The sequence below is a fragment of the Balaenoptera ricei genome, chromosome 2, assembly GCF_028023285.1.
Source record: "Balaenoptera ricei isolate mBalRic1 chromosome 2, mBalRic1.hap2, whole genome shotgun sequence".
Classification (NCBI taxonomy): Eukaryota; Metazoa; Chordata; class Mammalia; order Artiodactyla; family Balaenopteridae; genus Balaenoptera; species Balaenoptera ricei.
This window is the reverse complement of record NC_082640.1, coordinates 187929967-187957769: the sequence shown is the minus strand read 5'-3', so window position 1 is coordinate 187957769 and position 27803 is coordinate 187929967. Positions and strand designations below refer to the sequence as shown.

The window sequence follows — 27803 nt, the reverse complement described above, 5'->3', positions numbered from 1 at the left end:
ACTCTTCATTGTGGTGCATGGGTGTCTCGTTGCGGTGGCTTCTCTTGTTGTGGAGCACAGGCTCTAGGTGAGCAGACTTCAGTAGTTATGGTGCGTGGACCCTAGAGTGCAGTCTCAGTAGCTGTGGCACACGGGCTTAGTTGCTCTGCGGCATGTGGGATCGTCCCAGTCCAGGGATTGAACCCATGTTCCCTGCATTGGCAGGCCGATTCTTAACCACTGAGCCACCAGGGAAGTCCCCAGAGAAATTAGAATGGAATAAGTACTTAAAGTACTTATTAAGTACTAAGTATTAACTAATAAGTACTAAGAAGTACTTATTAACCCAAAAGAATGTAGGAAAGAAGGAATAAAGCTACAGTGAACACACTTGATAGACAAACTTTAAGAGGTGTTCCCATAAGATTAGGGACACAGCAAGGACGCCTGTCACTCCTGTCATACTATTTTGCAGTGCTTTTCAGATATGTGCTTAAATATTTGTGGATTGTGAAATCAAATCAGACAGTTACAGCCAGCTCTTTCTAATAAATAAAGAAAAAAAGTCTATGCATTGTACATAACAAGGGTAAATATTTTCAGGAAAATTTTGTTTCAGTTACATAAATAAATATACATAATATATGTTACATACAAATAATGTGTGTATGTGAATTAGATTATAATATAAGACACTTTTTTTACAAGGATTGTGGTCGAAACAGTTTGGAAAATGTTTATTTAATAGATTATTGGAGGTCCTGGCCAATGCTACATGAAAAGAAAAAGAAACAGGGCTGTTAAGATTGAAAGGAAAGATGTGAAGGAGGTATTATTTGTAGATGATGTGATCATTGCCAAGGAAAAGCCAACACAATCAGCAGACAAACTGTTAGAACTAACAAGAAAATTGGGACAATTTCCATGCAAGACCAACTTACCAAAAGCAGCTCTGTTCCTCTATGTCAGCAAAAACCTACTAGAAAATGTAACAGAAAGCCGGGCACAAGTCACAGCAATGGGAGGAATAACCTGGGAAAGAATGCCCAAGACCTCTGAGAAAAAAACTGAACTCTATTCAAGGACATAAAAGAAATCTGAATGGCTGGAGAGATACACTGGTCAAGGAAGGAATGACATGTTAGATTAAAGTGTCATCTATCTCCCAGACTAAGAAATAGAGTGTACTCCCAACCAAAATTCCAGCTGGGTTGGTTTTGTTTGTTTCTTTGTTTGTTTGTGAGATCCATTTACAGCTTAGACTATTTTGAAAAACAAAAGCACAGGACGAGGGGTTTCAGGGGGACTGTCCCCCTGAATGTTAACACATACACAAAACCATCACTGAAAAGGATGGTATTCATGCACAGACTACCAGACCCAAGGAATAGGAGAGCACTCAGAAACAGCCTGGTCGTTCCTAGGAACTTGGACTACAATGAGTGTGGTGCCTTCAGGCAGCGGGAAAGCTTCTGAGGTGGGTGGGAAACTGGCTCCTTCTGTGGAGAACTTCACCCTGGGTTTCTACTCCACACCATATGCACGGTGAGTGGTGGTGGAGCCTGTTGGGATCAAACACTTACATCTGAAAGGCTAACTTTAAATATAGCTGAAAGGAAATGGACCAGCAAGGCTGGCGGAGCACAGTAATAGCAACAGCCTGGTGGGATGTATGTCCACCCAGAACTTCAGAATGTGACCTTGTCTGGATATAGGGTCTCTGCAAATGTAATTAGGTTAAGGACCTTGGGATTAGATCACACTAGATTTCAGAAGCATTGTAAGTCCAGTGACTTATAAGAGGAGAAGATGACACGCGGGGCAGATGGCCATGTGAAGATGGAGGAAAGATTGGAGTGATGTCAATAGCCAGCAGGGGCTGGAAGAGGCAGGAAGGACCCTGCCCTGGAGCTTTCAGGGCAGCTTGGCACTGCCAACACCTTGTTTTTGGATTTCTTGCCTTCCAGAATGTGAGAGTCCATTTCTGTGGTTTTAAGCCACCAAGTTTGTGGGCCTTTGTTACTGCAGCCACAGGAAGCTCACACGGCAGCCTCCAAACGTGCAAGCTGTAGGGTAAATAGCTGATGAATCTGCCACATGGAAATCAAGAATTTCTGTTAAAGGAGGACTCAATAAGCAGCATTAACAACCAGGGGATTGACCAGGAGAAGTTTATCCCAAGGTTAAAGCTAGCAAGGGGCAGGCACCTAGAGACGACTGCCTTGCAAATTCCCAGGAAATCGCCAAGAAAATCTTCAGAAAGCAGGATGAGATCAGAGACAGACGTCCAAATGTCTCCCAAGTCTCTGAAGAGATACTCCAGCTCATTAGTAATGGGAGCATTTAAATTAGAAGAGAGACAACGCACTGCACACTTCAGAGATCGTAACGACAGCATCCTTGCTGGGGAGGCAGGCACGGAGCTGGAGAAGCGGGGCCTCCCTGGGGTGGAGGGCGTCTGGAGGCCGGGGTGGTGGTGGGCCAGCCCCAAGAGGGAGCGGGCAGCAGTGGAACCAGGCCTGTCCCGGGGGAAGGAAGCCGGGGAGGGGGGATTGAAGCATCTTTGGGCCCATGTTCGGGGCCACAACCAAGGACAACAAGGGGCTCAGCTGGTCTCGCTGTCCAGGAGAACTCTGGGACCTAGCCCCCACCGTGCGTACCGAGGGCAGTGAGCCCCTGGCTGAGTCTGAGGGGTCTGGAGGCTAGTGCTGCCGCCCGGTTAGTGTCCTGGTCAGGAAAGGTTGAAGAAACATCTGCAGCTTGGCCTTCCCTCCAAGCAGCCCACTGGCTGGAGCCAGCGTTGGCCCCTGGCTACCCCACAGGCCCTTACACGGAGGCCCAGCCTCAGAGGGACCTCACACTGCCTTGGCTGAAGGCCCACCCATCCCAGGCTGTCTGGCCAGGTCCCATCTGACTTCCTGCAGTCCCCAAACCCCCCAGCTCCTTGAGAACTCCCTGACCACACGGGATCCTGCTCCGGGCCCGCCTGAGCTGGGTCATTAGAGAGCGGCCTGAGGGAGACTGCGCTCTCCCTGTCCAGGCTCCCAGCTCCAGGCTTCGCCACGTCCTCCAGTGCCACGGGGCCACGCTGAGGGCTCCCGGGGCTGCCGGGCAAAGCCGCCCTGCCCGACCAGCCACCTGCGCAAGCGGCAGCAGCTCTGTTCTTGCACACGCAGCCCCGGCCCTCCTCGGTCGGCAGGGCCTTTTGAGGGCTGGGGTAGGAAGGCACAACCTCTCCCCGCTCCTCAAACACACAGGTGTGCACACACACAGACACACGCATGGACGCACACACACGCACCCAGCTGTGGCGCCGCACGTTTAGGTGCAGAACGTGTCCGAAGTCACTGAAGTAAAGCAGCAGCACCTTGGGGTCACAGGAGGGGCAGCTGGACCCTGTGCTGGGCAGGACAGGTGAGACGGCCTGAGCAGGGTGGCCGGGAGGGCTAGCGCCCTACGCCTGCTGGGTGGAGGGGGCGCCAGCGGGCAGGAGGGGGACAGCCAGGCCCAGCCCTGGGCAGGAAGAGGGTGGGGGAAGGACGATTCCTGGAGGCCAGGGCGGGGCCGCAGCCCCAGAGAGGCAGGGAGCACGCGTGCCCAGAGCTCAGCCGGCGCAGGAGCGCGTCTCCTCCAGCACCAAGGGGCGCTTCCCCCCACCCTCCCTGCCTCTGCGCCCGGCAGCCCAGTGGCTCCTGGGGTGCGGGGTGGAGCTGGGGGAGGGGCTGGCTGGGCACGAGGCCTCAGCCTTGAACGCCCACAGCTGGGCAGGAAGCGCAGGGGGTGCCGGGCCAGGCCCCCAGCCCCACACACTCACAGCGTGCGGGCCGCAGGGCCGGGCACCACATGGCAGAAGGCTGCCCGACGCGGCTCTGCCTGCCCTGTGGTTTCTCTCAGAACCTTGAGTCCTTCCAGGGAACTCGGCGTTCCCCTTGCACCTGCCAGGCGGCATCTGTGCCTGGTGCCGAGGGTGGGGCGGGACAGACCAGGACAATCTGTCCTGGGGGCCTCGGGGCCCTGGCTCTGCACACGGGGCCCCCCCAGCCATCCAGCAGCCCCTCTGGGGTCTTCCAAGAGGCCCGGACACTCCTCTGAGCGTGCAGGCCCGACAGCCCATCCCGGCACAGCCTCCCTGCATGCAGACCAGCGGCCCTGGGTGTCCTGGGCCCAGGGGACGTGGTCCTGCTGTGTCCCTCTCCAAAGACTGCATGTCGCCTCCCAGGAGCCCATGCTGATGAGCTAGCTTGCAAGTTCTCGTGGCCTCCCCTGTGTGTGGGCCTTTGGGGGGCTTTGGGGGGCTCCAGGGACACACCGGCCTGCAGGACACGTCCACAGCCTGGAGGCAAGGCCGAGACTCAGCACGCCATCTGGCTCAGCACGTGCCAGTGGAGTGTCGATGGTAGACTGGCCGCCCCGACAGACCGGAGTCGAGTGCTGTGGGCACCTCTACGAAGGCCACTCTGTGGTCCCCACACCTTGACGGACAGCAACAGCACAGGGCTGCGTGGTACACCCCAGGGTCCGGTGGCTACAGAGGTCTTGCCGAGCCACTGGCCAAGCTCACAGCCACGTCCCGCCGCCCCACAGGCCCCTGCCAGCCCTTGCCGGCCACGCAGCCCAGCCGCAGCCCCGATGGGAGCCCAGCTGCAAGACGGCGATCGGGAAGCCGGCTCGCAGACAGCGGGTGAGACTGCCGGCCGGCAGGGTGCCCAGGAAGCCACCAGAGGACCAGCACCTGCCTACACGCAGCTGGACCCACAGCCTCTCACACTCGCACCCAGGGCCGCCCACCGGGCCAGCCCCCAGACCACTGCTCAGAAAGCCCCATGCTCCACCACAGGCACCTAGGCCACGCGGGCCTCAACTTCTCAGGCACAAAAAGGCCCGGACCGTCCCTCACGGGGCTGCCTCGGGGGCAGCGGTGGCGGTGCCTGGTGCCCTCTCCCTTCCCGGGCCGTCGTGGTGACCACAGTGTGTGCCGGCCGCTCACCAAGTCAGCCCGTGGCATCAAGGGAAAGAGGTCACGAGCCGGGTGGCAGAGGCCGGGGAAGAGGCCACAGAGAGGAGCCTCACCTGAGACCGGCCGTCACTGGGTCGACTTCCCGAGAACAGAGAGAGAGAAGGGAACTTCCAGGGCTGCCGAGGCCCCTGCGGCTTCCCACTCCATTTTTAGCTGAGAGCACTGAGGCAGAGCTCGCCCCCCTGCCCCGCCCCGCCCCAGGCCCTATCGTCTGGACATAAAAATAACAGCAATGGTCCTAACGATTCACCTTATCTGGGAGGCTGCAGACGGCCACCACTGGCCAGATGGGCCACACCAGCCATGGGCACCCGACAGAGGACCCCAGCCCCTCAGGCACCCAGCCACTGGAGCTGCCCAGACCACTGCTGGGAGAAGACACCTGGACCGCCTGCCCAGTGGGGACCCAGCTTCTGGGTCACTGCTTGTCTTGCAGCTGTCCCTTCCCTGCATGGAGACGCAGGGAAGTAAGAGAACGCTCGAAGCTGACCTGGAGAAGACCAAGGGGCCGAGAATCTCAGACAGGTCAGGGCCAGGGCAAGAATCACACACGGGGCATGGACCTTGGGCTGAGCGTGGATCTGCCTACAACCAGTAAAAACGGTGACGGCCAGCCCAGGGTCAGGGGGAAGCAGCGGGGCTCAGTCCCTAGGCCGGCCAACATGGCAGGCAGGCCTGGGCCCACATCGTCTGGCCTGAGCTGGGCTGGCCTGAGCCAGCCTGACTCGGGTAGGCCAGGCAGGGCTGGGCTGGGCCAAGTTTGGCTTCAGTGGATGGAGTTATGTGGAGGGAGATGAACTATCCCAGCCTCAGCTGGGCCACACTGGCCAGAAGGGCTGTCCTCAGCCATGCGGGACCGTGCGCTGAGCTAAAGTGAGCTGGGCTGCCCTGAGCCAAGGGGATTCTGGGCCAAGCTGGGTGGACTGAGCCAGGTGAAGTGGGCTTAGAGAGAGGCTGTCCTCAGCGGGGCCAGTGGGGCTGAGCTGGGCTCTCCTGGACCAGGCTGCTTTGGATAGACAGGGAGGCAGCAGGCTGGTCCAGCTGAGCAGAGCTCAGGACTCAGCCATCCTAGGTTGGCTCGGCTGGGCTGTGCTCAGATGAACTAGGTGGCCGCAGACTCTGCTGGACTGAGCTGGGCTGTCAGAAGAAACTGGGCTCGGCTGAGTGGGGCCCAACGAGCATAGTCAGGTGGGATAAAGTGGGCAATCTGGGCTCACCTGGGCTGAATGCTCTGGGCTGGGCTCCTCTCTGCTGAGCTTGCCTACCCCGGAGGGCTGGGGCTGAGCTGGGCTGAGCTGGGCTGAACTGGGATGAGCAGGGCTGAGCTGAACTGGGTTGAACTGGGCTGAGCTGGGCTGAACTCAGCTGAGCTGAACTGGGCTGAACAATTTTCAGCTGGGCTGAACTGGGCTGAACTAGGCTGAGATGGGCTGACCTGGGTTAAACTGGGCTGAACTGGGCTGAGCTGGTCTGAACTGAGCTGAACTGGGATGAGCAGGGATGAACAGGGTTGAACTGGGCTTGGTTGAGCTGAGCTGAACTGGGCTGAACTGGGCTAGGCTGAGCTGAGTGAGGCTGAACTGGGCTAAGGTGGGCTGAGCTGGGCTGGGCTGAGCTGAACTGGGTTGAACTGGGCTGAGCTGGGGTGAACTGGGCAGAGCTGAAGTGGGTTGAACTGGGCTGAGCTGGGCTTGGTTGATTTGAGCTGAGCTGAACTGGGTTGAACTGGGCTGAGCTGAACTGGGTTGAACTGGGCTGAGCTAGGCTGAACTGGGCTGAACTGAGCTGAACTGGGCTGAACTGGGCTGAGTTGGGCTGAACTGGGCTAAATTGGGCTGAGCTGAACTATGCTGAGCTGGGCTGGGCTGAGCTGAACTAGGTTGAACTGGGCTGAGCTGGGGTGAACTGGGCAGAGCTGAAGTGGGTTGAAATGAGCTGAGCTGGGGTGAACTGGGATGAACTGGATTGAGCTGGGCTGAACTGGACTGAGCTGGGCTGGGCTGAGCTGAACTGGGTTGAACTGGCCTGAACTGGGATGAACTGAGCTGAACTGGGCTGAACTGAGCTGAACCGGGATGAGCTGGGCTTGGTTGAGCTGAGCTGAGCTGAGCTGAACTGGGCTGAGCTGAGCTGAGCTGAACTGGGCTGAGCTGAGCTGAACTGGGTTGAACTGGGCCAAACTGGGCTGAGCTGAGCTGAACTAGGTTGAACTGGGCTGAGCTGGGCTGAGCTGAACTGGGTTGAACTGGGCTGAGCTGGGCTACACTGGGCTGAACTGGGTTAGGCTGGGCTGGGCTGAGCTGAGTAGGGCTACATTGGGTTGAGCTGGGCAGGACTGGCCTGGGCTGAGCTGGATTAACTGGGTGGAGTGGGCTGTGGGGTCATCCTGGCCAACTTTGCTCAGTCAGCTAAACTGAACTAAAATGAACCATGTGGACGCAGCTCAGATGAGTTGTTTTGCTTGAGATGGGATGTCAGGGGCTGAAGCGGGCCAGGCTGGATCAAGGCAGGCTGTTCTGGGCTGAGCTGACTTGAAATGAGCAGGACTCGTTAGGGGTGCTGGGCTGTACTTGCGAGCTTGTTTGCTTTGTCTCAGCTGTCCTGACACAAGGTCATCTGGGCTGTGCTCAGCTGGGCTAGCCGGCAGAATAGAATAAGGTGGAAGAGCTGAGCTGGGATGCAGAGCCGGGATGGGCTGGGGTCTGGAGCTCCAAGGCCAGGGGATGTGCAGACAGGCATGGGAACCAGAGGAGCCTGAGAAGGGCTGAGGGGGACTGAGGAGGGCTCTGAGGGGTCTTTGTCCTCTCTCCATGGGGCCTGTAATCGGGCTCCCCTTGGGGGGTCAGCAGGGCAGGTAGAGCACCAGGGGTCCTGGGCTGGTCAGCCGAAGGATGGGGTGAAAGGGCAGCCATGGCAAAGCAGCTCAGGGACCTGAAGGCTGACCCACGGCTGCAGGTAGCAGGGGCCCAGTGGGTGGCAGGTGGATCCGCCCACAACAAGCCCACAGGGACTTTGGAGTGGGGCGGGGACACAAGGTGATTCCTGGGAAGTGGGGTCCTGTGGATCGCCAGGCCCTTATGAGGTCTTTGGTTGGGAGCAAAAGGGCCAGCTTGGTGGTTCCTGGGGGTCTCCCTGATCCCCGATGGGGGTCTGAGTTAGGGTTAGGAGTGGGAAAGCAGCTTGGTGATCCTGGGGGTCTCTGTGTCCCAGGCCTGTGTTCCCAGGGCTATGGGTGGGGCAGAGGGGACAGACTGGTGGCTACTGGGGTTCTCAGGTTCCCTGATCTCCAATGGGGGTCTATGAGTGGGGGCAGAAGAGTAGCCTGGTAACTCCTGGGGGGGGTCTCTCTGGGTCCCCGGGTGCCGACAGGGGGCTATGGGCTCTGAGCCTCCACCTCAGGGAGTGGGTTAGCGCCTCCACTCAAGAGCCCCGTGTCCACCCACTTGGGGCTGAGGGCAGGAGTCCTGGCCAAGGGCAGTGACAGCCACTGCTTCTGCAGGGGCACAAGGATTCACTGGAGGGTGTCCCTAGTGGAATCAGGAGATGAGGAAAGGACCCAGGAGGAGCCATCTGTCCCCCAAAGCTGGAGCAGAGTCCCAGTGTTCCCTGCACGGGACCACCCCCCCTCGACCCCACAGCCACCCTCCAAAGCCAGCAGTTAGTCTGGCACATACGGGTGACAGTCCTGAGGCCAGCGTTGACCCCTGTCTTGTCCCCACAGCCTCCATCCACAGCCCATCCGTCTACCCCTTGGGCTCCTGTTGCACAAGTGCTACCAATGCCACTTCTGTGACGCTGGGCTGCCTGGTCACGGGCTACTTCCCGGGGCCAGTGACCATGACCTGGGACACAGCGTCCCTGAACAGGAGCACCCTGACCTTCCCTGCCGTCCAAAACTTGAACTCCAGCCTCTACACCGCCAGCAGCCAGGTGACAGTCTCGGGCGAGTGGTCCAAGCAGAAGTTCACCTGCAGTGTGGCTCACGCTGCGTCCAACACCACCACCACCAAGGCCGTCACTGGTGAGCCAGGTCTGGGCCAGCCCGCGAGACAGCCGGAGGGGGAGGGGGAGGCCGGGCAGGAGGCACAGGGAGGAGGGGCTGGGGGCTCAGAGAGGCCAACCCCACTCCTGCTGCCTCTGCCACCAGGGTGCACCAAGAGCTTCCCCGACCCCTCTGTGAAGCTCTTTTACTCCTCGTGCGACCCCCGTGGTGACACCCATACCGCCATCCAGCTCCTGTGCCTCATCTCCGGCTATACCCCAGGCAAAGTCAAGGTCACCTGGCTGGTGGACGGGCGTGAGGCCACAGACGTGTTCCCACACACCGGCCCCGAAAGGGTGGAGGGCAAACTGGCCTCCACTTACAGCGAGCTCAACATCACGCAGGGCCAGTGGGTGTCCCAAATCACCTACACCTGCCGGGTCACCTATTATGGCTTCACCTACGACAACCACGCCCGCAGGTGCACAGGTACGGTGCTCGCCCACGCCAACACCCAGCTGCTCGGGATTCAGAGAGGAGGGCAGACTCAGCCTCACTCAGTCCCCTCCCCCACACAGCCGAGTCTGAGCCCCGTGGCGTGAGCGCCTACCTGAGCCCACCCACACCCCTCGACCTGTACGTCAACAAGTCACCCAAGATCACCTGCCTGGTGGTGGACCTGGCCAGCGACAAGGACATGACACTGACCTGGTCCACGGAGAACAAGGATCTAGTCTATCCAGACCCACCCATCGCCAAGACTCAGTTCAACGGGACGGTCACCGTCACGTCCACCCTGCCGGTGGACGTCAGTGACTGGATTGAGGGCGAGACCTACTACTGCAAAGTGGCCCACCCACACCTGCCCAAGGAGATCCTGCGCTCCATCTCCAAGGGCCCTGGTGAGCTGCAGGCTGAGGGGAGGTGGGCGGGTCTCCCAGGTGGAGTCTGGCTGACCACACACCTGTCTGCAGGCAAGCGTATGATTCCCGAGGTCTACGTGTTCCCGCCACCCAAGGAGGAGCTCAAGACCAAGGGCGAGGTCACCCTCACCTGCCTGATCCAGAACTTCTTCCCCGCGGATATCTCCGTGCGGTGGCTGCGGAACGGCACCCCGATGCAGGCGGACCAGCACACCAGCACGGGGCCCCACAGGGTCCGCGGCTCCAGCCCCGCCTTCTTCGTCTACAGCCACCTGGCGGTCAAGCAGGCCGACTGGCAGCAGAGGAGCACGTTCACCTGCCAGGTGGTCCACGAGGCCCTGTCCGGCTCAAGGACCCTCGAGAGATCGATGTCCATCGACCTTGGTAAATGATGGCTGACCTCCCTCCCTCCCCCCGTCCCAGGGCTCCATCCTGCTGGGGCGGGGGAGGGGGCCGGCCAGACCTTCCGTCCATTGTCAATAAACACTCCAGTGCCTGCTCAGAGCCCTGGGCGTGCCCGTTCTTGGGGAGCTGTGGGGCAGGGAGCAGTGTCTTGGCACAAGGAAAGGAAGGCACGGGGCGGGGGCCGGGGCTGAGGCGCGGCTCCATCCAGCATTGCCGTCTGTGTCAGAGGCCCTCCCCGCCACCCCACTATGCACTCTATCCACTCAAAGGAGTTCTAAGAGCCAGAGAGTGGTCCTAGGGGAGGGACCACAGAGACCCCAGCCTCTCCCGGAGGTCCCGGAGGCCTCAGCCTCCACCCCTAGCCTCCTGCCAGCCCCTCTGGACACAGACAAGCCCCCAAGCTCCCAAGTCCAGCTGCACACACAGGCCCTCCAGGTAGAGAAATGGGCCAAGTCAGTCCCCCGCACCGGCACCAACACGCAGGTCCCTTCACCGTCACCTCCTGGGCACAAACGGGCCAACCCTGCACAGGGGCCAGTGCGGAGCCCACTCCTCTGACCCCGGCCTTCTGACCCCCCATCCTACCTGCGTGGTCACACCAGGCCGGGGTCAGCGCCCTGTGTCCCCCATCTTGCTGCTCAGCCTCACTCCACCCTGAATCGATCCAGGGAAACGCCCAGCCCTCGCACACACCCTCACACTGTCATGCCCGCTGGTGCCAAGGCTCCGCACCCACCCAAGTCACATGGCACTGCCAACCGCTGGTAGCGTCTCACACACACTCACAGGTGGCCTCCCACCTGTGAGGCCCGCCCTCGCTCCCAGGCCACTCCCAAACCCTTCCCCGTCATACCTGGGCCCCTGGACCCACCCGTCGCCCCACATGGCTTCCTCCTGCAGCCAGCCCCTCCCTGTCAGCTGCACCCCACAGATGGACAGTTGGACACACAGACACACACTGACGCACATGGACACAGACACACACACAGACACAGACACATGGGGACACAGACACGAACACATACAAATGAACACACACAGGTACACATACTGATACACATGAACAGACACACATGGACAGACACACTGACACACATGGACACAGATATACATGGACGCATATGGACACAGACACTGATACACATGGACACAGACACAACAGGCACACAGACACATGGAGACACACACATGAACACATACACAGACACACACAGACACATGGACACACACATGGATACACACAGACATGGACACAGGCGCACAGAGACACATGCGTGTGGACACACACGGACACACACATGGGCACATACTGATACACATGGATGGACACTCTGGCACACATGGACATGGATATACACAGACACATATGGACACAGACACACGGGGACACAGCCATGAACACACACACATGAATACACACAGACACACGTGGACAAACACATGGACACACACGGATACATACTGACACACACGGACAGACACACACATGGACAGCACGCAGGCACCCACCACAGCCACACAGAAAGCAGCACATGCACAGCCCACACCCTGAACACGAGCCCAGAGCAGAGGCCGTGCTGGGGAAGGAAGGGGCCCAGCCCCAGGACAGGAGGAGCCGGAGGCCAGGGGCAGCTCTGGGCTCCCACAGACTGGGCAAGGTCCGTGCGGCCGGACCGAGCCCTCGGGGCACCCACTGCGATGATCCAATGAGCCTAGGGGCCCTCCCGGGTCCAGAGCCCCTCCTGAGGGCTCCAGGCAGGGATGCCAGCCTGGGCTCTTCAAGGGGCCCCCAGGCTGGCGAGAACGGAGCCGAGCAGGAACGGGGCCCAGGGGGCCGGACTGGGCGGCCACAGGCCATGCAGTGGGTGGATGTGGGTGCTCCCCAGGCCGGGGGACCCCGCCTGCCACGGGGCAGGGAGCGGGGTGGGGCAGAGCTGGAGCTGAGGTGAGGGGCCCGCGGGGCTGAGAGGGGCGACCGGCAGTCAGGAGAAAAGCCGGAGAAACCGGGGGAGAGAAAACGCCAGCCACCTGAGAGCGGAGGGACAGCAGAGGGCAGGGGAACGGTGCCGCCCCACACGGCCACCGGCCGGCTCGGGGGCTTCCAACCCCCCACCCTCCAGGTCCAGCTGGTGGCTCTGGGCAGTCGCAGAGGGGCCGGACGGAGGGACCGCCCAGGACCAGGGCACCCGGCCCAGTCCCCTCTGCTCCCTAAGGGTGGCCAGGCCTGTCCTTCCCCGTCGGACCCCGAGGCCAGGGGGCTGACCGGCTGACGCCCGCAGAGCTGGCCCTGGAAGACCTGTGCGCAGAGGCGGCCGAGAGCGAGGAGCTGCAGGGGACACGGACCAGCCTCCTCACCTTCGTGGCGCTCTTCCTGCTCAGCGTGAGCTACAGCGCTACCGTCACCCTCTGCAAGGTGGGCACGGGCGCCCCATTCCAGGGCGGGGCGCCCAGAGAGAGGGAGAACCTCGGCCTGGGCACAGAGTCCCTCACGCACGCCGTCCTCCCAGGCGAAGTGGGTCCTGGCCGCCGTCCGGCAGGAGCAGCCGCAGGCTTCCCGCGACTACACGGACATTGCACAGCCCTGCCTTTCGCCTCCTTGTGTGAGCAGCCCCGAGGCGGCCAGCTCTACCCTGGGCCGGAGGAAGGAGCAGAACAGCCCCCAAGGGGCCAGAGTCAGGGGCCCAGCGACCAGCACACAGGCGCCCAGAGGCCCCAGCTCAGCCCCAAGGTCGAAGGCGACAAGGGGGCCCACCTATCACAGCCCCACACCACCCCACTTTGGGGCAAGTCCCAGAAGAGCATCTGTTCCCTCCACAGAGAGGCCTGGGCTGGGCGTGGCTGCTGACCACCCCAGGCTTCTCCCAGGCCCCTGGGCTTGGGCCCACACCGGCTCTGACTGAACAACCCCTGAAACACAGTGACGGCCTGGAGCCCATGGCCCAGCCCACGCTGGAGCCCAGAGCCAAATCTAGGACTCAGAGTCCCAACCAGCCCAATCCAGCGTCTGAGTCCAGCCCAGCCAAGCCAAGGGCTCACTCCCCAGGCTCAGTCCCGCCCTCCGTGCCCCCAGGTCCAAGGGCACTGCCCCCCATGCCCTGCTCCTGTCCCGTGCCCACCCTCCCTGCTGTCCACCCCCAGGCCCCCTTCGTGCAGAATGAGGCTGCAGAGCAGACCTTCCGGGGAGGGGCCAGGGCAGTTTTCAGGGCTGCGGGCAGGGCCCTAGGATGTGAGGCAGGGTCCCACAGCAAAAGGCGCTTCCCAAGGGGTCCGCAGTGTGGCCAAATCAGCCCTGCAGCACGCAGCCCGTCCCCCGTGCCCTCGTCCCGACGCAGGAGATAGACGGGCTCCAGGCTGAGCAGCTGCAATCACTCTCCTGCTGACACTTCGAGGTGATTGGCCAGAGACCACCTGGAAAACTGTCCCCGTGTAAGCAACCTAAGCCACCCCTGCGGCACGTGACTCGCTCCAAGTTTCCCGTGTGCTCTTCTACTCGTACCTTCCTTCTAGTAAACACTGTCTCTATTTCACAATCTTGGTCTCTTTCCTAAATTCTTTCTTCAAAGAAACAAGACAGACATCCATCTTCCACCTGATCCACTGCCAGAATCAGGTCGACCTCTCTCTCTTTACTTTTCCTTGTAAAGTTCCTTTAAGTAAAGAACCCCATGCCACCTGAGCGTACCTTGGGGGAGGTGCCTGTGGTCCCTTGGGAGCAGGAGGTGCCCCCCCCCGAGGACGTGGACAAGGGGCCAGAGGGAAGGGGGCAGAGGGCAGCTCTGGGCCCCGAGGACCCAAGTGTCCAGCCAGGCTCCACCTCAAGAGTCCTTCAATACCCACAGAGACCCCGGTTCAGGCTCCACCACGCCTGCGCCACTGGCCTCCAGCCCAGACTCACCGCCCCTCTGCGCCCAAAGGTAAAAGCAACAATCCCCATCCCTGTGGGCAAACCCTGAGGGGCTCATTCAGTGGTCAGTGCAGGAGGCCGCAGGAACACAGCTGCACAAGCACCAGGATGGAGGCCGGCATCAGCCTCCTGGGGCCATAGTCACCACCCACTGAGCTCACGCAGACAGGCCAGTCCTCAGGCCCCATCCCACCAGCCAGCCTGGACGTCCCGATGAACAAGTGAGAGCTGTCTGGGGCTGGCCACCACCGTCCTCGAGAAGAAAGCTGGGAGCCGCGAAGGCAGCAGCCACAGGCACCAGGGAGAGGGCCGGCTGGCCAAGCACAGTGGTGGGCCCGGGCTGAGCCTCCTCCTGAGGGTAAAGAGCTGGAGAAGCCCACCCACAAGGGGCTCTGAAGTCCCATGGAAACGGGGCAGAGCGCATGAGCACACGTGACACAGGGCAGGACTCCTTCATATACAAAGAGCACTCAGCAACCAATGAAAAGAAAGAAATGTGAGCAGTGGGTCCTGCACCATAAGGAAAAACCGGGTGGCTTATTGGGTGGCCAATAACAGGAAGAAAATGTTTCAATAATTGGAAAAGGGACAATAGGAGGAAACTAGGGGCGGTGAGTGACCCTCTTGGCCTCTTTGAGGACCTGTGAGCAGCTAAGACCATTCTTCAGGGCCCGGTGGCCTCCTTCCCAGCATACGAGTGCCCAGACTGTGTTGACAGGAGAGTCCACTTGTGGCGAAGGCCCTTCTGAGAGCCGCCATCTGCGCTGGGAGACCAGGCATCCCACGGACTCCGACACGGACCATGCAGCCTGCTGGGGTCGGGCACAGAAAACCCAGCACTGGGCAACTCTGAGGCTTGTCCAGAGAGCCCGAGTGTTTGGTTCAAATAGAACATGAGAGGGGCAGTAGAGCACTTCACACAAGGTCAAGGGCGCAGCCCTGCTCTGCTCTGCCCCCTCACACCGACACTCACACACTCACACCTGCACAGACCCGCACACAGTTTCAGGAAACTAGGCCCCAAGACCGGCCCCCACCTGCATGGCCCTCTCAAGCCGAGGTCCAGGGGCCTTCCTCCCCATCTCCTGAGCCAGGAGCCCCCGGGGGCAGAGCTGAGGGTCCCCTTTCTCTGACTTGCACCCCGGATCATGAGACCCACCGTGGAATCCGGAACGAGGGCAACAAGGGCTCAGCCCACGCGGGGCCCTGTAAGCTGGGCGTCGTCACACATGGACAACGTGCATCTTCCCCAAGTCGGGAAGAAAGGTGGTGAAATAGGAGATAGATGGGCCCCTGGGCTGAGAGGCTGGAGCTTGCCAAGCAGAGTAACCTGGAGCTCTGCTTTCCCTGACACTCCAAGGACAAAGTTAGTGGCAGGAGCTGAGCCCTGCTGGAGTAAAGAGATAAGACGACCACGTCTATCGCTCCTGAGGTCAGGGCAAGCTCCCTGCCTGCACATGCGCAGGAAGCCTCCTCGGGGGTCAAAAAGGGAGGGGGTGCCACCCCATAATGTGTTGTCAAACTTCCCGTTAGCCTTTGCGTTGGAATCTTTCTTGTCAAGAAGATACGCACTTGTCGGGAGGGCCCTAGGACAGGTCAGATGCGGGAGAAGAGGCGAGGTAATGGGCCAGAGGAAGACAAAGATCCGGGAGGACTGCCCTGTACAAACCATCTGGCCCCCACTTTACTGCGCCTCATCGGGGAGGACGCCCACACCCTCTCTCTCCAGGTGAGTATGTCTGCCTTGCTCCTGTCTTAAATAAACTACTTCTCTGCGTGCTCCCCCACATGTTGTGCTCTGTCTCTAACAACAAACTTCGTACCTCTTTTTACACTTTTTCCTCCTTGAAACACTCTCGCTTTCAAACGGGGCAAGAGCCAGGGCAACTTTACTTCTAGCCTCCAGCCCCTGGTGGTCTAGCAGCTAGGATTCCTGGTTTTCATCCAGGATACGCGGATTCAATTCCTGGGCAGGGAACTAAGATCCCACTTCAAGGCCACTCACTGGTGTCTCTCCGAGAACAATGGCAGTCACCCCACCCAGAGGGGCTGGCACAGTGGGAGCACAGCCCAAGGGCAGGCCCGCAGAGGAGAGCAGGGGGATGGATCCCACCCAGCCAGCCGGGCTCCAGACCCAGCAACCCTGCCAGACACGCCCTCCCAGCAGCAAGACCCCACCTTCTCGGGCTCCCCTCTGCTCCTCCTCCTCTTTCTTCTGCATTAACCCACCACAGTGGGCGGAATGGTGCCCCCAGGCCCAGAAGTTATGTCCACGTCCTAAGCCCTGGAACCCGTGAAGGTGATCCTATACAGACGAAGGGTCTTTGCATATGTGATTGAAGTTAAGGATCTTAAGATGAGATTGTCCAGGTGGCCCTGAATCCAGTGAGAAGCGTCCTTACAAGGGACAGAGGAGGAGAGATCAGACTCAGGGCAGGAGGTCGTATGAGGGCAGAGGCAGAGATTGGGTGATGCCTGGGGCCACCAGAGGCTGAGGGCAGGAGGGACCCTCCCCTGGAGCTTCTGGCGGGAGCAGGGCCCTGGGACACCTGGATCTCGGGCGTCTGGCTGCAGAGTGTGAGACTGAATTTCTGTTGTTCCAAGCCCCTCAGTGTGAGGTCCTTTGTCGCGGCCCCAGGACACTCACCACCAGCCAGTAGGCCTTGGCCAAGCCGAGGCCCTTCCTCCTTCCGAAGAAGCCCAGGGAGGACTCGCCCGGTCCCGGCTCCTCCCTCCCAACTGGAGCCACGCTCGGCAAGTCCCTGACCCCCAAAGGTGCTCATTAGTCTTAACAACAGTGTCCACTCGGGCTCAGGCCCTTCCCCCAACCACTGCAACCGTCAGGTCGTGCGAGACCCCACATCCGTCCGCCTCAAGTCCAAGCTCTTCTTTCTGCCCCGTGTTCCGTGCCCGTCTGTGCCCACAGCGGAGCAGTGCTGTCTGTGTGGGGGACACCGGCCTCAGGAGAGAGCGGCCCCCCGCCCCGCACCGCCCTCTTCTGTTTCCTCCACTGCCGCCAGGCACTGCCTCAACCACTCACCCCGAGTCCCACTCCTCCAGCTCCCTCAGGGCGGCTCCAGGGGACACCGGGGCTTCAGACCCCCGGAAGGTGCAGGGCCCCAGGACCTCACGGGCCGGCAAGAGGAAGGATCCTCAGGGCCAGTCAACCACGATGCAGGCGCCTCTGGTGCTCATGAGAGCGGTGGGCGGGGGGTGGACCAGAGTCCGGCGGCCCGGGCGGAAGTGCCCCTCGTGGGCGATGCTGTGGGTGTGCCAGGGTCCGTGATAAAACGCCAGAAGTCCCTTGACCAAGCCAGGTGTGTCTGCCCACCCGGTGCCATGCCCCAGGCTCCCCTTCCTCCATCCATCTCCCCCTCCCAGCCCACCTGCCCCAACTCCCGTCCTGGGCCCACCCCTCCCCCAGAGAAACGCTGATCTCCCCCCTCCACCTGCCTGCAGCTCTCCCCCCAATGGTGTCCTTCCCGGGAGGGGACCATGGGTCCCTGTGTGTAACTCCAGAACCTTCTGGGTGTGAAGAAATGAATGAACATGCGAAAGCAGGTGCAAACCAGGCCCCACGGCCCCTCGTGTGCCCAGGCCGGGGCCGCCTCCTGAGGGGCAGCGGGGAGGGCCAAGCAGCTGGGCAGCCGGCAGGGCCCGTGGGTGGGAGAAGCCTGGGCAGGGAATTGGGTGGATGCAGGCGGGGGGAAGCCCTCAGCCACCCCATCCCACAGGGCTCCAGGCTCCAGGCAGGGGGGCCCACACCCCCTGCCCAGCCTCAGTCCAGGGCCCCGCTGCTGCTGAGGCTGGCGGAGGAGGGGCAGCCCCTGGTCGTAGCCAGGAGGGAGAGGCTCCCCACCCTCACAGCTGCCCTGTGGCCTGAAGGTCTGTGGGGCCTGCTCACTGCGGTCACTCTGGTGAGGCTGTCCCTTGGGGCTCCCGCCCCTGCCGGCCTGTGCAACCTCCCCTCCGGCCCTCACTCCATCTGCACCTCTGGGACTATTTCTACCTCAGGGACCCTAAGCCCCTGACTCTGTCCACTTCGGCCTCTGCTTCTCTGCACCTCGGCCCCCAGCCCAGCCCCGTGGGCGCCCCGTGGAGACACACCCCCCACGGCACCCGCCTGCACCCACATGGCCTCAGGCCAGGGCCAGGCTCCTGGGGGTCCCACAGCCCAGGCCACACACACCTGGTCCCGCCACAGCCAGACCACAGACCAGACATGACGTGGAGGCACGCGGCCACAACTGGCGGGACAGGAAGTGGGTGAGTGACCCCCGCCTGTGGGCCAGACACCGCCATGCAGCCCCTTCCCAGCGTCAGCCTCACCTCGCAGCGCAAACGGCCCAGAGCGGGGCCGGGGTCGGCTGAGACCACACGGCCAACAGGCGGGCCTGGACGAGGCCTGGTTCTCCCTCCCCACTCCAGCGCCTCTGGGCAGGCGGGCACGGGGACCAGCAGGGCATGGCCACATGACCAAAAGGCATGGGCCTCTCCCAGCCGTGTTGGACCCTCTGGCAGCCTTGAGCAGGTGGGTCCCAGAAGCTATTCAGGCCTCATCTCCTCCACAGCCAGGCCATACTACGGCCTCCTGGGACGGGAGGATGGAGGACAGGTACCAATACAGAGACAAGAGGGAGAAAGGCAGACGGCCATTGACCCAGAAGACACAGAGCAGGATGCTGTACACATGGGCTGAGCTGGGCTGGGTAGAATGGGCTGAACTGGGCTGAGCTGCATTGAACTGGGTGGAGCTGGGGTGAACTAGGCTGAACTGGGCTGAGCTGGGTTGAACTGGGCTGAACTGGGCTGAGCTGGGCTGAGCTGAACTGGGTTGAGCTGAGCTGAACTGGGCTGAGCTGAGCTGAGCTGGGCTGAACTGAACTGAGCTGAGCTGAGCTGAACTGGGCTGAGCTGGGCTGAACTGGGCTGAGCTGGGTTGAGCTGGGCTGAGCTGGGTTGAGCTGAGCTGAGCTGGGCTGAGCTGAGCTGAACTGGGCTGAGCTGGGCTGAACTGGGCTGAGCTGGGTTGAGCTGAGCTGGGCTGAGCTGAGCTGGGCTGAGCTGGGCTGAGCTGAGCTGAACTGGGCTGAGCTGGGCTGAGCTGGGCTGAGCTGGGCTAAACTGGGTTGAGCTGGGTTGAGCTGGGCTGAGCTGAGCTGAACTGAGCTGGGCCGAGCTGAGCTGGGCTAAACTGGGTTGAGCTGGGCTGAGCTGGGCTAAACTGGGTTGAGCTGAGCTGAGCTGGGCTGAGCTGGGTTGAGCTGGGCTGAGCTGGGCTGAGCTGGGCTGAGCTGAGCTAAACTGGGTTAAGCTGGGCTGAGCTGGGCTGAGCTGGGCTGAGCTGAGCTGAGCTGAGCTGAGCTGGGTTGAGCTGGGCTGAGCTGGGCTGAGCTGGGCTGAGCTGAGCTAAACTGGGTTAAGCTGGGCTGAGCTGGGCTGAGCTGGGCTGAGCTGAGCTGAGCTGAGCTGAGCTGAACTGAACTGAGCTGAGCTGAGCTGAACTGGGCTGAGCTGGGCTGAACTGGGCTGAGCTGGGTTGAGCTGAGCTGAGCTGGGCTGAGCTGAGCTGAACTGAGCTGAGCTGGGTTGAACTGGCCTGGACTGAGCTGGGCTGAACTGGGCTGAGCTGGGCTGAACTGGGTTGAGCTGGGCTGAGCTGGGCTGAACTGAGCTGAGTTGGGTTGAACTGGCCTGGGCTGAGCTGGGCTGAAATGGGTTGAGCTGGGGCTGCACTGGGTTGAGCTGGGATGAGCTGGGCTGGGCTGAACTGGGTTGAGCTGGGCTGAGCTGAGCTGAACTGGGTTGAGCTGGGCTGAGCTGGGCTGAGCTGAGCTGAGCTGAGCTGGACTGAGCTGGGCTGAACTGGGTTGAGCTGGGCTGAGCTGGGCTGAACTGGGTTGAGCTGGGCTGAGCTGGGTTGAGCTGAGCTGAGCTGAGCTGGGCTGAGCTGGATTGAGCTGAACTGAGCTGAGCTGAGCTGGGTTGAGTTGGGTTGAGCTGGGCTGAGCTGGGCTGAACTGGGCTAAACTGGGTTGAGCTGGGCTGAGCTGGGCTGAGCTGAGCTGAACTGAGCTGGGCTGAGCTGAGCTGGGCTGAACTGGGTTGAGCTGGGCTGAGTTGGGCTGAGCTGAGCTGAGCTGAGCTGGGCTGAGCTGGGCTAAACTGGGTTGAGCTGGGCTGAATTGGCCTGAGCTGGGCTGGGCTTAGCTGTGCTGAAATGGGCTGAACTGGCCTGAGCTGGGTTGAGCTGAGCTGAACTGGGTTGAGCTGAGCTGAGCTGGGCTGAGCTGAGCTGAGCTGGGCTGAGCTGGGCTGAGCTGGGTTGAGCTGAGCTGAGCTGGGCTGAGCTGGGTTGAGCTGGGCTGAGCTGGGCTGAGCTGGGCTGAGCTGGGCTGAACTGGATTGAGCTGAGCTGGGCTGAGCTGAGTTGAGCTGGGCTGAGCTGAGCTGAGCTGGGCTGAGCTGGGTTGAGCTGGGCTGAGCTGAGCTGAACTGGGCTGAGCTGGGTTGAGCTGGGCTGAGCTGGGCTGAGCTGGGCTGAGCTGGGCTGAACTGGCCTGAGGTGGATGGGCTGAGCTGGGCTGAACTGGGTTGAGCTGAGCTGAACTGGGCTGAATTGGCCTGAGCTGGGCTGGGCTGAATTGGCCTGAGCTGGGCTGGGCTTAGCTGTGCTGAAATGGGCTGAACTGGCCTGAGCTGGGTTGAGCTGAGCTGAACTGGGCTGAGCTGGGCTGAGCTGGGCTGAGCTGGGTTGAGCTGAGCTGAGCTGGGCTGAACTGGGCTGAGCTGGTCTGAACTGGATTGAGCTGAGCTGGGCTGAGCTGAGTTGAGCTGGGCTGAGCTGAGCTGAGCTGGGCTGAGCTGGGTTGAGCTAGGCTGAGCTGGGCTGAGCTGGGCTGAGCTGGGCTGAACTGGACTGAACTGGCCTGAGGTGGATGGGCTGAGCTGGGCTGAACTGGGCTGAGCTAGGCTGGTCTGAGCTGGGCTGGGCTGAACTGGGTTGAGATGGTTTGAACTGAGTTGAGCTGGGCCGAGCTCGGTTGAACTAGGCTGAGCTGGGTTGACACGAGCTGAGCTGGGCTGAGCTGGGCTGAGCTGGGCTGAGCTGGGCTGGGCTGGGCTGAACTGGGGTGGACTGGGCTAGTGCCTGAGGTGAACAGGAGACAGTGGGTTGAGCATGGATCACACCCAGCGCCCTGGTTTCCAGCCAGACAGCCCCCCATGTTTGTTGGGGGCACACAAGGGCCGTGCAGCCTCAGGGTGCAACTGTGATGTTCCCCGCTCCCGTCACCGGTTGACCGGAAGGGAACTGTGAAAGGACCAGGGCAGACCATGCCCTCTGTAGCCCCGCTGTCCAGGGGGCAGCCCAGAAGGACTGATTTGGAACTGGGCCTCCAGCCTCAAGATACCCACAGTCCATGGGAGTCAGCTGCTAGTTTAGGAGGATGGCGGGGGGGGCGGCTTTGTAGGGGGAGGTGGTTGGACTGGGACTTTTACCCAGGAAGTGGGAGGGGGGACATAGAAGTCTCAGGCCCCCTCTGCTCCCCAGCTTGAGCCCCAGGACAGACAAACTGGCCCCCATGCAGACTTAGCTTCAAGCCCAGGCTGCTCTGGCTTTTCTCTGCCCTCTCCCTGGGCCCATTTCTCACGATACCGCACACGCTGGGGAAGGGCATGACCACGCCCACTGCACAGAGGGCAGCTGAGGCTCCGACAGCACACGCAGACTCAGCTGGCCGGTGGGGGAGCCGCGTGCGACAGCCAGGGCCCACGTCTGAGGAGCACGTGTGGCCCACGTGCTCAGAGCCCCAAGGAGCGCGTTCAGAAATGGCTCAGCTGGACTCAGGTGGCCGCTGCCGGCCCCGGGTGCACCACGTACAAGCTGCGCGACCTTGGGGCAGTCACTAACTCTGTGTGTAAAGGAAAGGCGGGCATCGTCCTGCCCTCATGGGGCTGTGTCGGGCGTCTGGTCAGCGCGAAGACTGCCATCTCACAGCACACCTTGTGTTTCAGTGACTGAAACCAGCCCCAGACTCTTCCCACTGAGCCTCAGCAGTGCCAACTCAGACGGGCAGGTGGTCATCGCCTGCCTGGTCCAGGGCTTCTTCCCGTCAGAGCCACTGAAGGTGACCTGGAGCCAGAGCGGCAGGGACGTGTCCATCAGGAACTTCCCCCCTGCTCAGGCCGGGGGCCTGTACACCATGAGCAGCCAGCTGACCGTGCCGGCCGACCAGTGCCCAGACAGCAAGTCTGTGAAATGCCAAGTGCAGCACCTCTCCAAACCCAGCCAGGCCGTGGACGTGCCCTGCAAAGGTCAGAGGGCGGGCTGGGGCGGGGCCCCCATGGTGCCACCCTGACCCAGCTCCCTGACTGCATCCCTGTGGGCACTCCCCTCAGACAAGAGGTGGCTGAGTGCCCGGGGGGTGGCCAAGAGGGGCCTGGGCTGGGGCTGGAGGCCAGGGAGGCGGGCGGAGGGGCTCGCTGACCTGCTCTGGCTTCCCTTTCAGGTCCAGATCCGCCGTGTCCAGTTGTGTGCAAGGTCAGCCTGTCCTTGCACCCACCGGCCCTTGAGGACCTGCTCCTGGGCTCCAATGCCAGCCTCACGTGTACGCTGAGTGGCCTGAGAGACCCCAAGGGCGCCACCTTCACCTGGAACCCGACAGGTGGGAAGAATGCCATCCAGGAGCAGCACAAGCCTGACCTCTGCGGCTGCTTCAGCGTGTCCAGTGTCCTGCCGCGCTGCACCGATCCCTGGAAAAAAGGACAGTCCTTCTCCTGCACTGCCACCCACCCCGAGTCCAAGAACCCGCTAACCGCCACCATCAAGAAACCCTCAGGTGGGCCCTGACCCGCGAGTGGGCGGCTGGGCACTCCACGGTGCGCGAGGTGCACTCCTGAGCCCACCCCGCCCTCCAGCTCCCACCCACCCCCACACGGGGTGCCCAGGGGGCAGGGGGCACCTTCTTCCCTGCCCAGACCCCTGACCCTGCTCTCTGCCCTCCAGAGAACACGTTCCGGCCACAGGTCCACCTGCTGCCGCCGCCGTCGGAGGAGCTGGCCCTCAACGAGCTGGTGACGCTGACGTGCCTGGTGCGAGGTTTCAACCCCAAGGATGTGCTGGTGCGGTGGCTGCAGGGGAACCAGGAGCTGCCCCGCGAGAAGTACCTGACCTGGAGCTCCCTGCCCGAGCGCAGCCAGAGCGTCCCCACCTTCGCCGTGACCAGCGTGCTGCGCGTGGACGCCGAGGCCTGGAAGCAGGGGGAGTCCTTCTCCTGCATGGTGGGCCACGAGGCCCTGCCCCTGGCCTTCACCCAGAAGACCATCGACCGCCTGGCGGGTAAACCCACCCACGTGAACGTGTCCGTGGTCATGTCGGAGGTGGACGGCGTCTGCTACTGAGCCGTGCCCCCGCCCCACCCGCCCCTTGAATAAACTCCATGCTCGCCTGAAGCAGCTCTGCGCTTCCCTCCGGCTGCCTATCTGTCCGTGCTCGGGGTCTGCACACACCAGGAGGGGACAGGACCCAGGAGGAAAGAGCAGCCACTGCCCCGACTTTCTCTAGGCCTTGATTTCCCCTCAGCCTGACACTGGATGTGCCTTCATGGCCGTGCACGAGTGTGAGCACAGGCGTGAGGGTCGAACTGGGGCTGAGATTTGCGAGGCACGCACAGCCTCATGGGTCCTGAGAACGGTGGCCCCACGAAAGTTCCCAGGGGCAGGTGACTTGGTCACTTGTATTTCAGGAAACTGCCTCTAGGGGCAGCCGGGAGGCATGAGCGAGGCAGAGGGGAGCTTGGTGGCCAGAGAAGAGGCTGGTGCCATCATGCAGAGGGGGGTTCACGGGAGGAGTGGCGAGGGAAGAGGATTGGATTCCAGGGGCCCTCTGTGGGTGCAGCGCACAGAAGTGCAGGACGGCCCCACTGACCGCACGGAAAGGGGGCCACCCCGCCTGGGTACAGCCTTCCCCACCCCACATCCCACTGCTCTGCACGTGTACACAGGGGCGCACACACACATGCACACGTACTCTCATATGTGTTCATGGTCGCGTGCGCAGGCACGTGCGCGCGCGCGCGCACACACACACACACACACACACACACACACACACACGCGTCTGAGCCCTGCAGGTGCAGGAAGTTGACAGCCCAGAACCAGCTCCAGGAAGGCAAGAGCAGTCCCCGCCCAAGCCCCCAGAGGGTTTTCCCCAGGCCCAGACCTGCTGCCCCAGGTCCCTCCAGACCTCAGGCCTCCCTGTGTACCCAGCTGGGCACAGTTCAGGGATCGATTGGAGAGACCCCTCTCAGGCATCACCTGCTCCCCACTTGGTCCCCAAATTCAAGTCTCCCATGCATTCCTGAGCCCCAAACCATAGATGGGGTGGGGGGCAGGGGTGGTGAGGGGTCAGAAGACACAGCTCTCACCCAGGGCCCCTAGACAGCTTCTGCTTGGAGCTCCTGGCAGGAGGGAAGGTCAGGGAGACCGAACCTAGAAGGACAGTCCCATGACCACCGTGGGACACCTGCACCAGGGCTCCCACAAGGGGGCAGCGGGGCCCCTGCTCTTGTTTAGACACCTGCTGGGCCTTCCCAGGGGACCTAGCTTTCTGGCTGCCTCTCTCTGCTTCCAGGGCCAAGGTGGGGTGGGGACCCCTGCCCACCCTGGCCACTGCTCCTCTCTCAAGGGTCCAGTCACCAAAGGGCAATGGGGGGAGCAATGGATTAATTGGGGAAGTGCTGCCACAGAGAAGGTGGTTCAGCCACCAAGGGACCAGGACCTGCCCTCAGGAGGAGCTTTCTAAAGAGATGGGGAGGAGGAAGAGACAGTAGATGAGGGTGGAGCCAGCAGACAGACAGCACAGACAGGTGGATGGGTCACAGGACATATGATGGATGGAAAGATGGACAGACAGGTGGATGGATGGGTGGATGGACGGATGGATGGATGGACAAATGGACAAACAGATGGGTGGATGGATGGATGGATGGACGGATGGATGGATGGATGGATGGATGAACGGATGGTCGAAGAGACAGATGGATGAACAGATGGACAGATGGAAGGACAGAGAAGTGGATGGATGGACAGATGGACAGATGGGGGTGGATGGATGAATGAATGGATGGATGGGTGAGTGGACAGGTGGATGGATGAATGAGTAGATGGACGGATGGATAGGTGGGTAGGTAATTGAATGGTTACATGGATGGATGGATGGATGAATAGACGAATGATTGGATGTGTCAGCATATAACAAGCTGGTCCAAATCCCATTTAACATGGGAGGTCTATGCCCTGGGACCCTGGAGACAGCAAGGTTGCCTGTGCTGGTGGCTCTCACCTGGGCCTTTCTCGTGCTCCTCGTAGCTTATCAGCCACTTCCTGGGACAGCAACAGAGCCCCTTGGTCTTGTCCATCTGGCCCTCGGCACAATGAACCACAGACCCAGATCTATGTCTCGACCTGGAGCACCCTGAGGGTGGGCATGTCTGATCTTCTCTGGTCCCATCAGGGGCCCAGGCCAAGAAGGTCCAAGAGCAAGGGCTTGCTGAGGGCTTGCTGAGTTCACAGGTAGGGCTGGGATCCAGGAGGCCTTGGGCTTGAGCTCTCCTTGGCGCAGCAGAGACAGTGCCCACCCTCCTGCCCTGCCATGTCTCTCTCTCTCTGAGGTGCCCTGAGACCCCCAGAGATAGGAGTCCTGAGGGTGCCTCAAGAGCTGCAAGGTCCAGCCCCTTCCCTGGGCACCTGCTCTCTCGCCCTCCAGGAGGCAGCCTCAGACCTGAGACAGGGCACCCACACTGCCAGCGTCCCCACCCTGAGAGCTCCGGGTGGGGAGGGCACTGGCTCGGCCCCCACTCACGCAGACCCGGGCCTGGCAGGCCCTCCATGTCTTACAGATCACCAGGACCCGCTGCCCTGGCTGGTGCTGGACATGCTGCGGGAGGGCCCCGAGGAGGACAGCCTGGAAGCCAGCCTGTGGCCCACCACCATTACCCTGCTCACCCTCTTCCTGCTGAGCCTCTTCTACAGCACGGCGCTGACCGTGACGAGCGTTCGGGGCCCGCCTGACAGCCGAGAGGGCCCCCAGTACTGAGCAGGAGCCAGCCAGGCACAGGTGGGAGGCGAGGGGGCCGAGCAGTTGGCTGAGGGGGGCAGGAGTGCCCGGCTCCAACAGAGCTCCCCTGTCCCTCCTGATGGGGGTCTGGCCTACAGAGAGGTGGTCCCCCCACAGACACTGAGGACTTGGGCAGGCCTGGGGGCAGAGCACGGATGTGCCCCAGCAGTGTCAGGGCATCAGATTCCCTGGGTGCGGCTGCCACTGGATTCCATCCAGTCTGTGGGAGCCAGGCCATGGTGGGGAAGGAGCACTGGCAAGGACCCTACCTGCCTCTGGAGTTCCCCCAGGCCCTGACACCTCTTGTGTTTGCAGGGAAGAAACTTGAGGAGCCTCCTGAGAGCCCAGCTGGACGCCAGAACTCAGTGCTGCTCAGAAGCCATGTGCGCACCCACAAAGGCCTTCCTGGTGCAATAAATGATCCCAAAGGCAGAAGTTCTCAAACTCTGAATGAGGGGAAGGGGAGGAGAGGGGCAGAGGCTCTGGAGACAAGGATGCCTGCCCCATGGCCCAAGGCAGGGTCTCAGGGGTCTGGACGGGGTCCCCTTGCCTAGAAATCATCAGCTGGTCCTATGGTCTTGCAGGCTCAAGGCAAGAGCTGGGCTTCACAAAAGAGAATACAAAGCAAGACCTCTCACAATAACTGCACCCAGATCCCTGATCCTGATCACTGGGCCCTGGTCCTGATCACTGAGGCCTGTTCCTGATCACTGATCCCTGGTCCTGATCACTGAACCCTGGTCCTGATCACTGATCCCTGGTCCTAATCACTGATTCCTGGTCCTGAGCACTGGGCCCTGATCCTGATCACTGATCCCTAGTCCTGATCACTGATCCCTGGTCCTGATCACTGAGCCCTGGTCCTGAGCACTGGGCCCTGATCCTGATCACTGATCCCTGGTCCTGAGCACTGAGCCCTGGTCCTGAGCACTGGGCCCTGATCCTGAAAACTGATCCCTGGTCCTGATCACTGATCCCTGGTCCTGAGCACTGGGCCCTGATCCTAATCACTGATCCCTGATCCTGATCACTGATCCTGGTCCTGATCACTGGGCCTTGGTCCTAATCACTGGGCCGTGATCCTGATCACTGGGCTCTGATCCTGATCACTGAGGCCTGGTCCTGATCACTGGGCCCTGGTCCTGATCACTGAGCCCTGATCCTGATCACTGATCCCTGGTCCTGATCACTGATCCCTCGTCCTGATCACTGGCCCTGATCCTGATCACTGAGCCCTGATCCTGATCACTGAGGCCAGGTCCTGATCACTGGGCACTGGTCCTGATCACTGATCCCTGGTCCTGATCACTGGGCCTTGGTCCTAATCACTGGGCCGTGATCCTGATCACTGGGCTCTGATCCTGATCACTGAGGCCTGGTCCTGATCACTGGGCCCTGGTCCTGATCACTGGGCCCTGGTCCTGATCACTGATCCCTGGTCCCGATCACTGGGCCCTGGTCCCGGTCACTGATCC

At 61.3% G+C, this 27803-nt stretch overlaps 2 gene segments (V, D, J or C); both read left to right on the top strand.

Moving 5' to 3' along the window:
• The first annotated feature begins 7906 nt into the window (after positions 1 to 7906).
• On the top strand, positions 7907 to 13645 carry LOC132360204 (immunoglobulin heavy constant epsilon-like). The segment is given in 8 exon segments: positions 7907 to 7976; positions 8718 to 9017; positions 9144 to 9467; positions 9557 to 9880; positions 9953 to 10285; positions 12586 to 12719; positions 12814 to 12978; positions 13124 to 13645. Coding segments are annotated over 8 exon segments (2172 nt in total).
• Positions 13646 to 15810: 2165 nt separating this feature from the next.
• Positions 15811 to 26307, top strand: LOC132360203 (immunoglobulin heavy constant alpha 2-like). The segment is given in 8 exon segments: positions 15811 to 15939; positions 17271 to 17527; positions 18732 to 18825; positions 22018 to 22129; positions 22227 to 22526; positions 22721 to 23050; positions 23218 to 23550; positions 26093 to 26307. Coding segments are annotated over 8 exon segments (1770 nt in total).
• The last annotated feature ends 1496 nt before the right edge of the window (positions 26308 to 27803 follow it).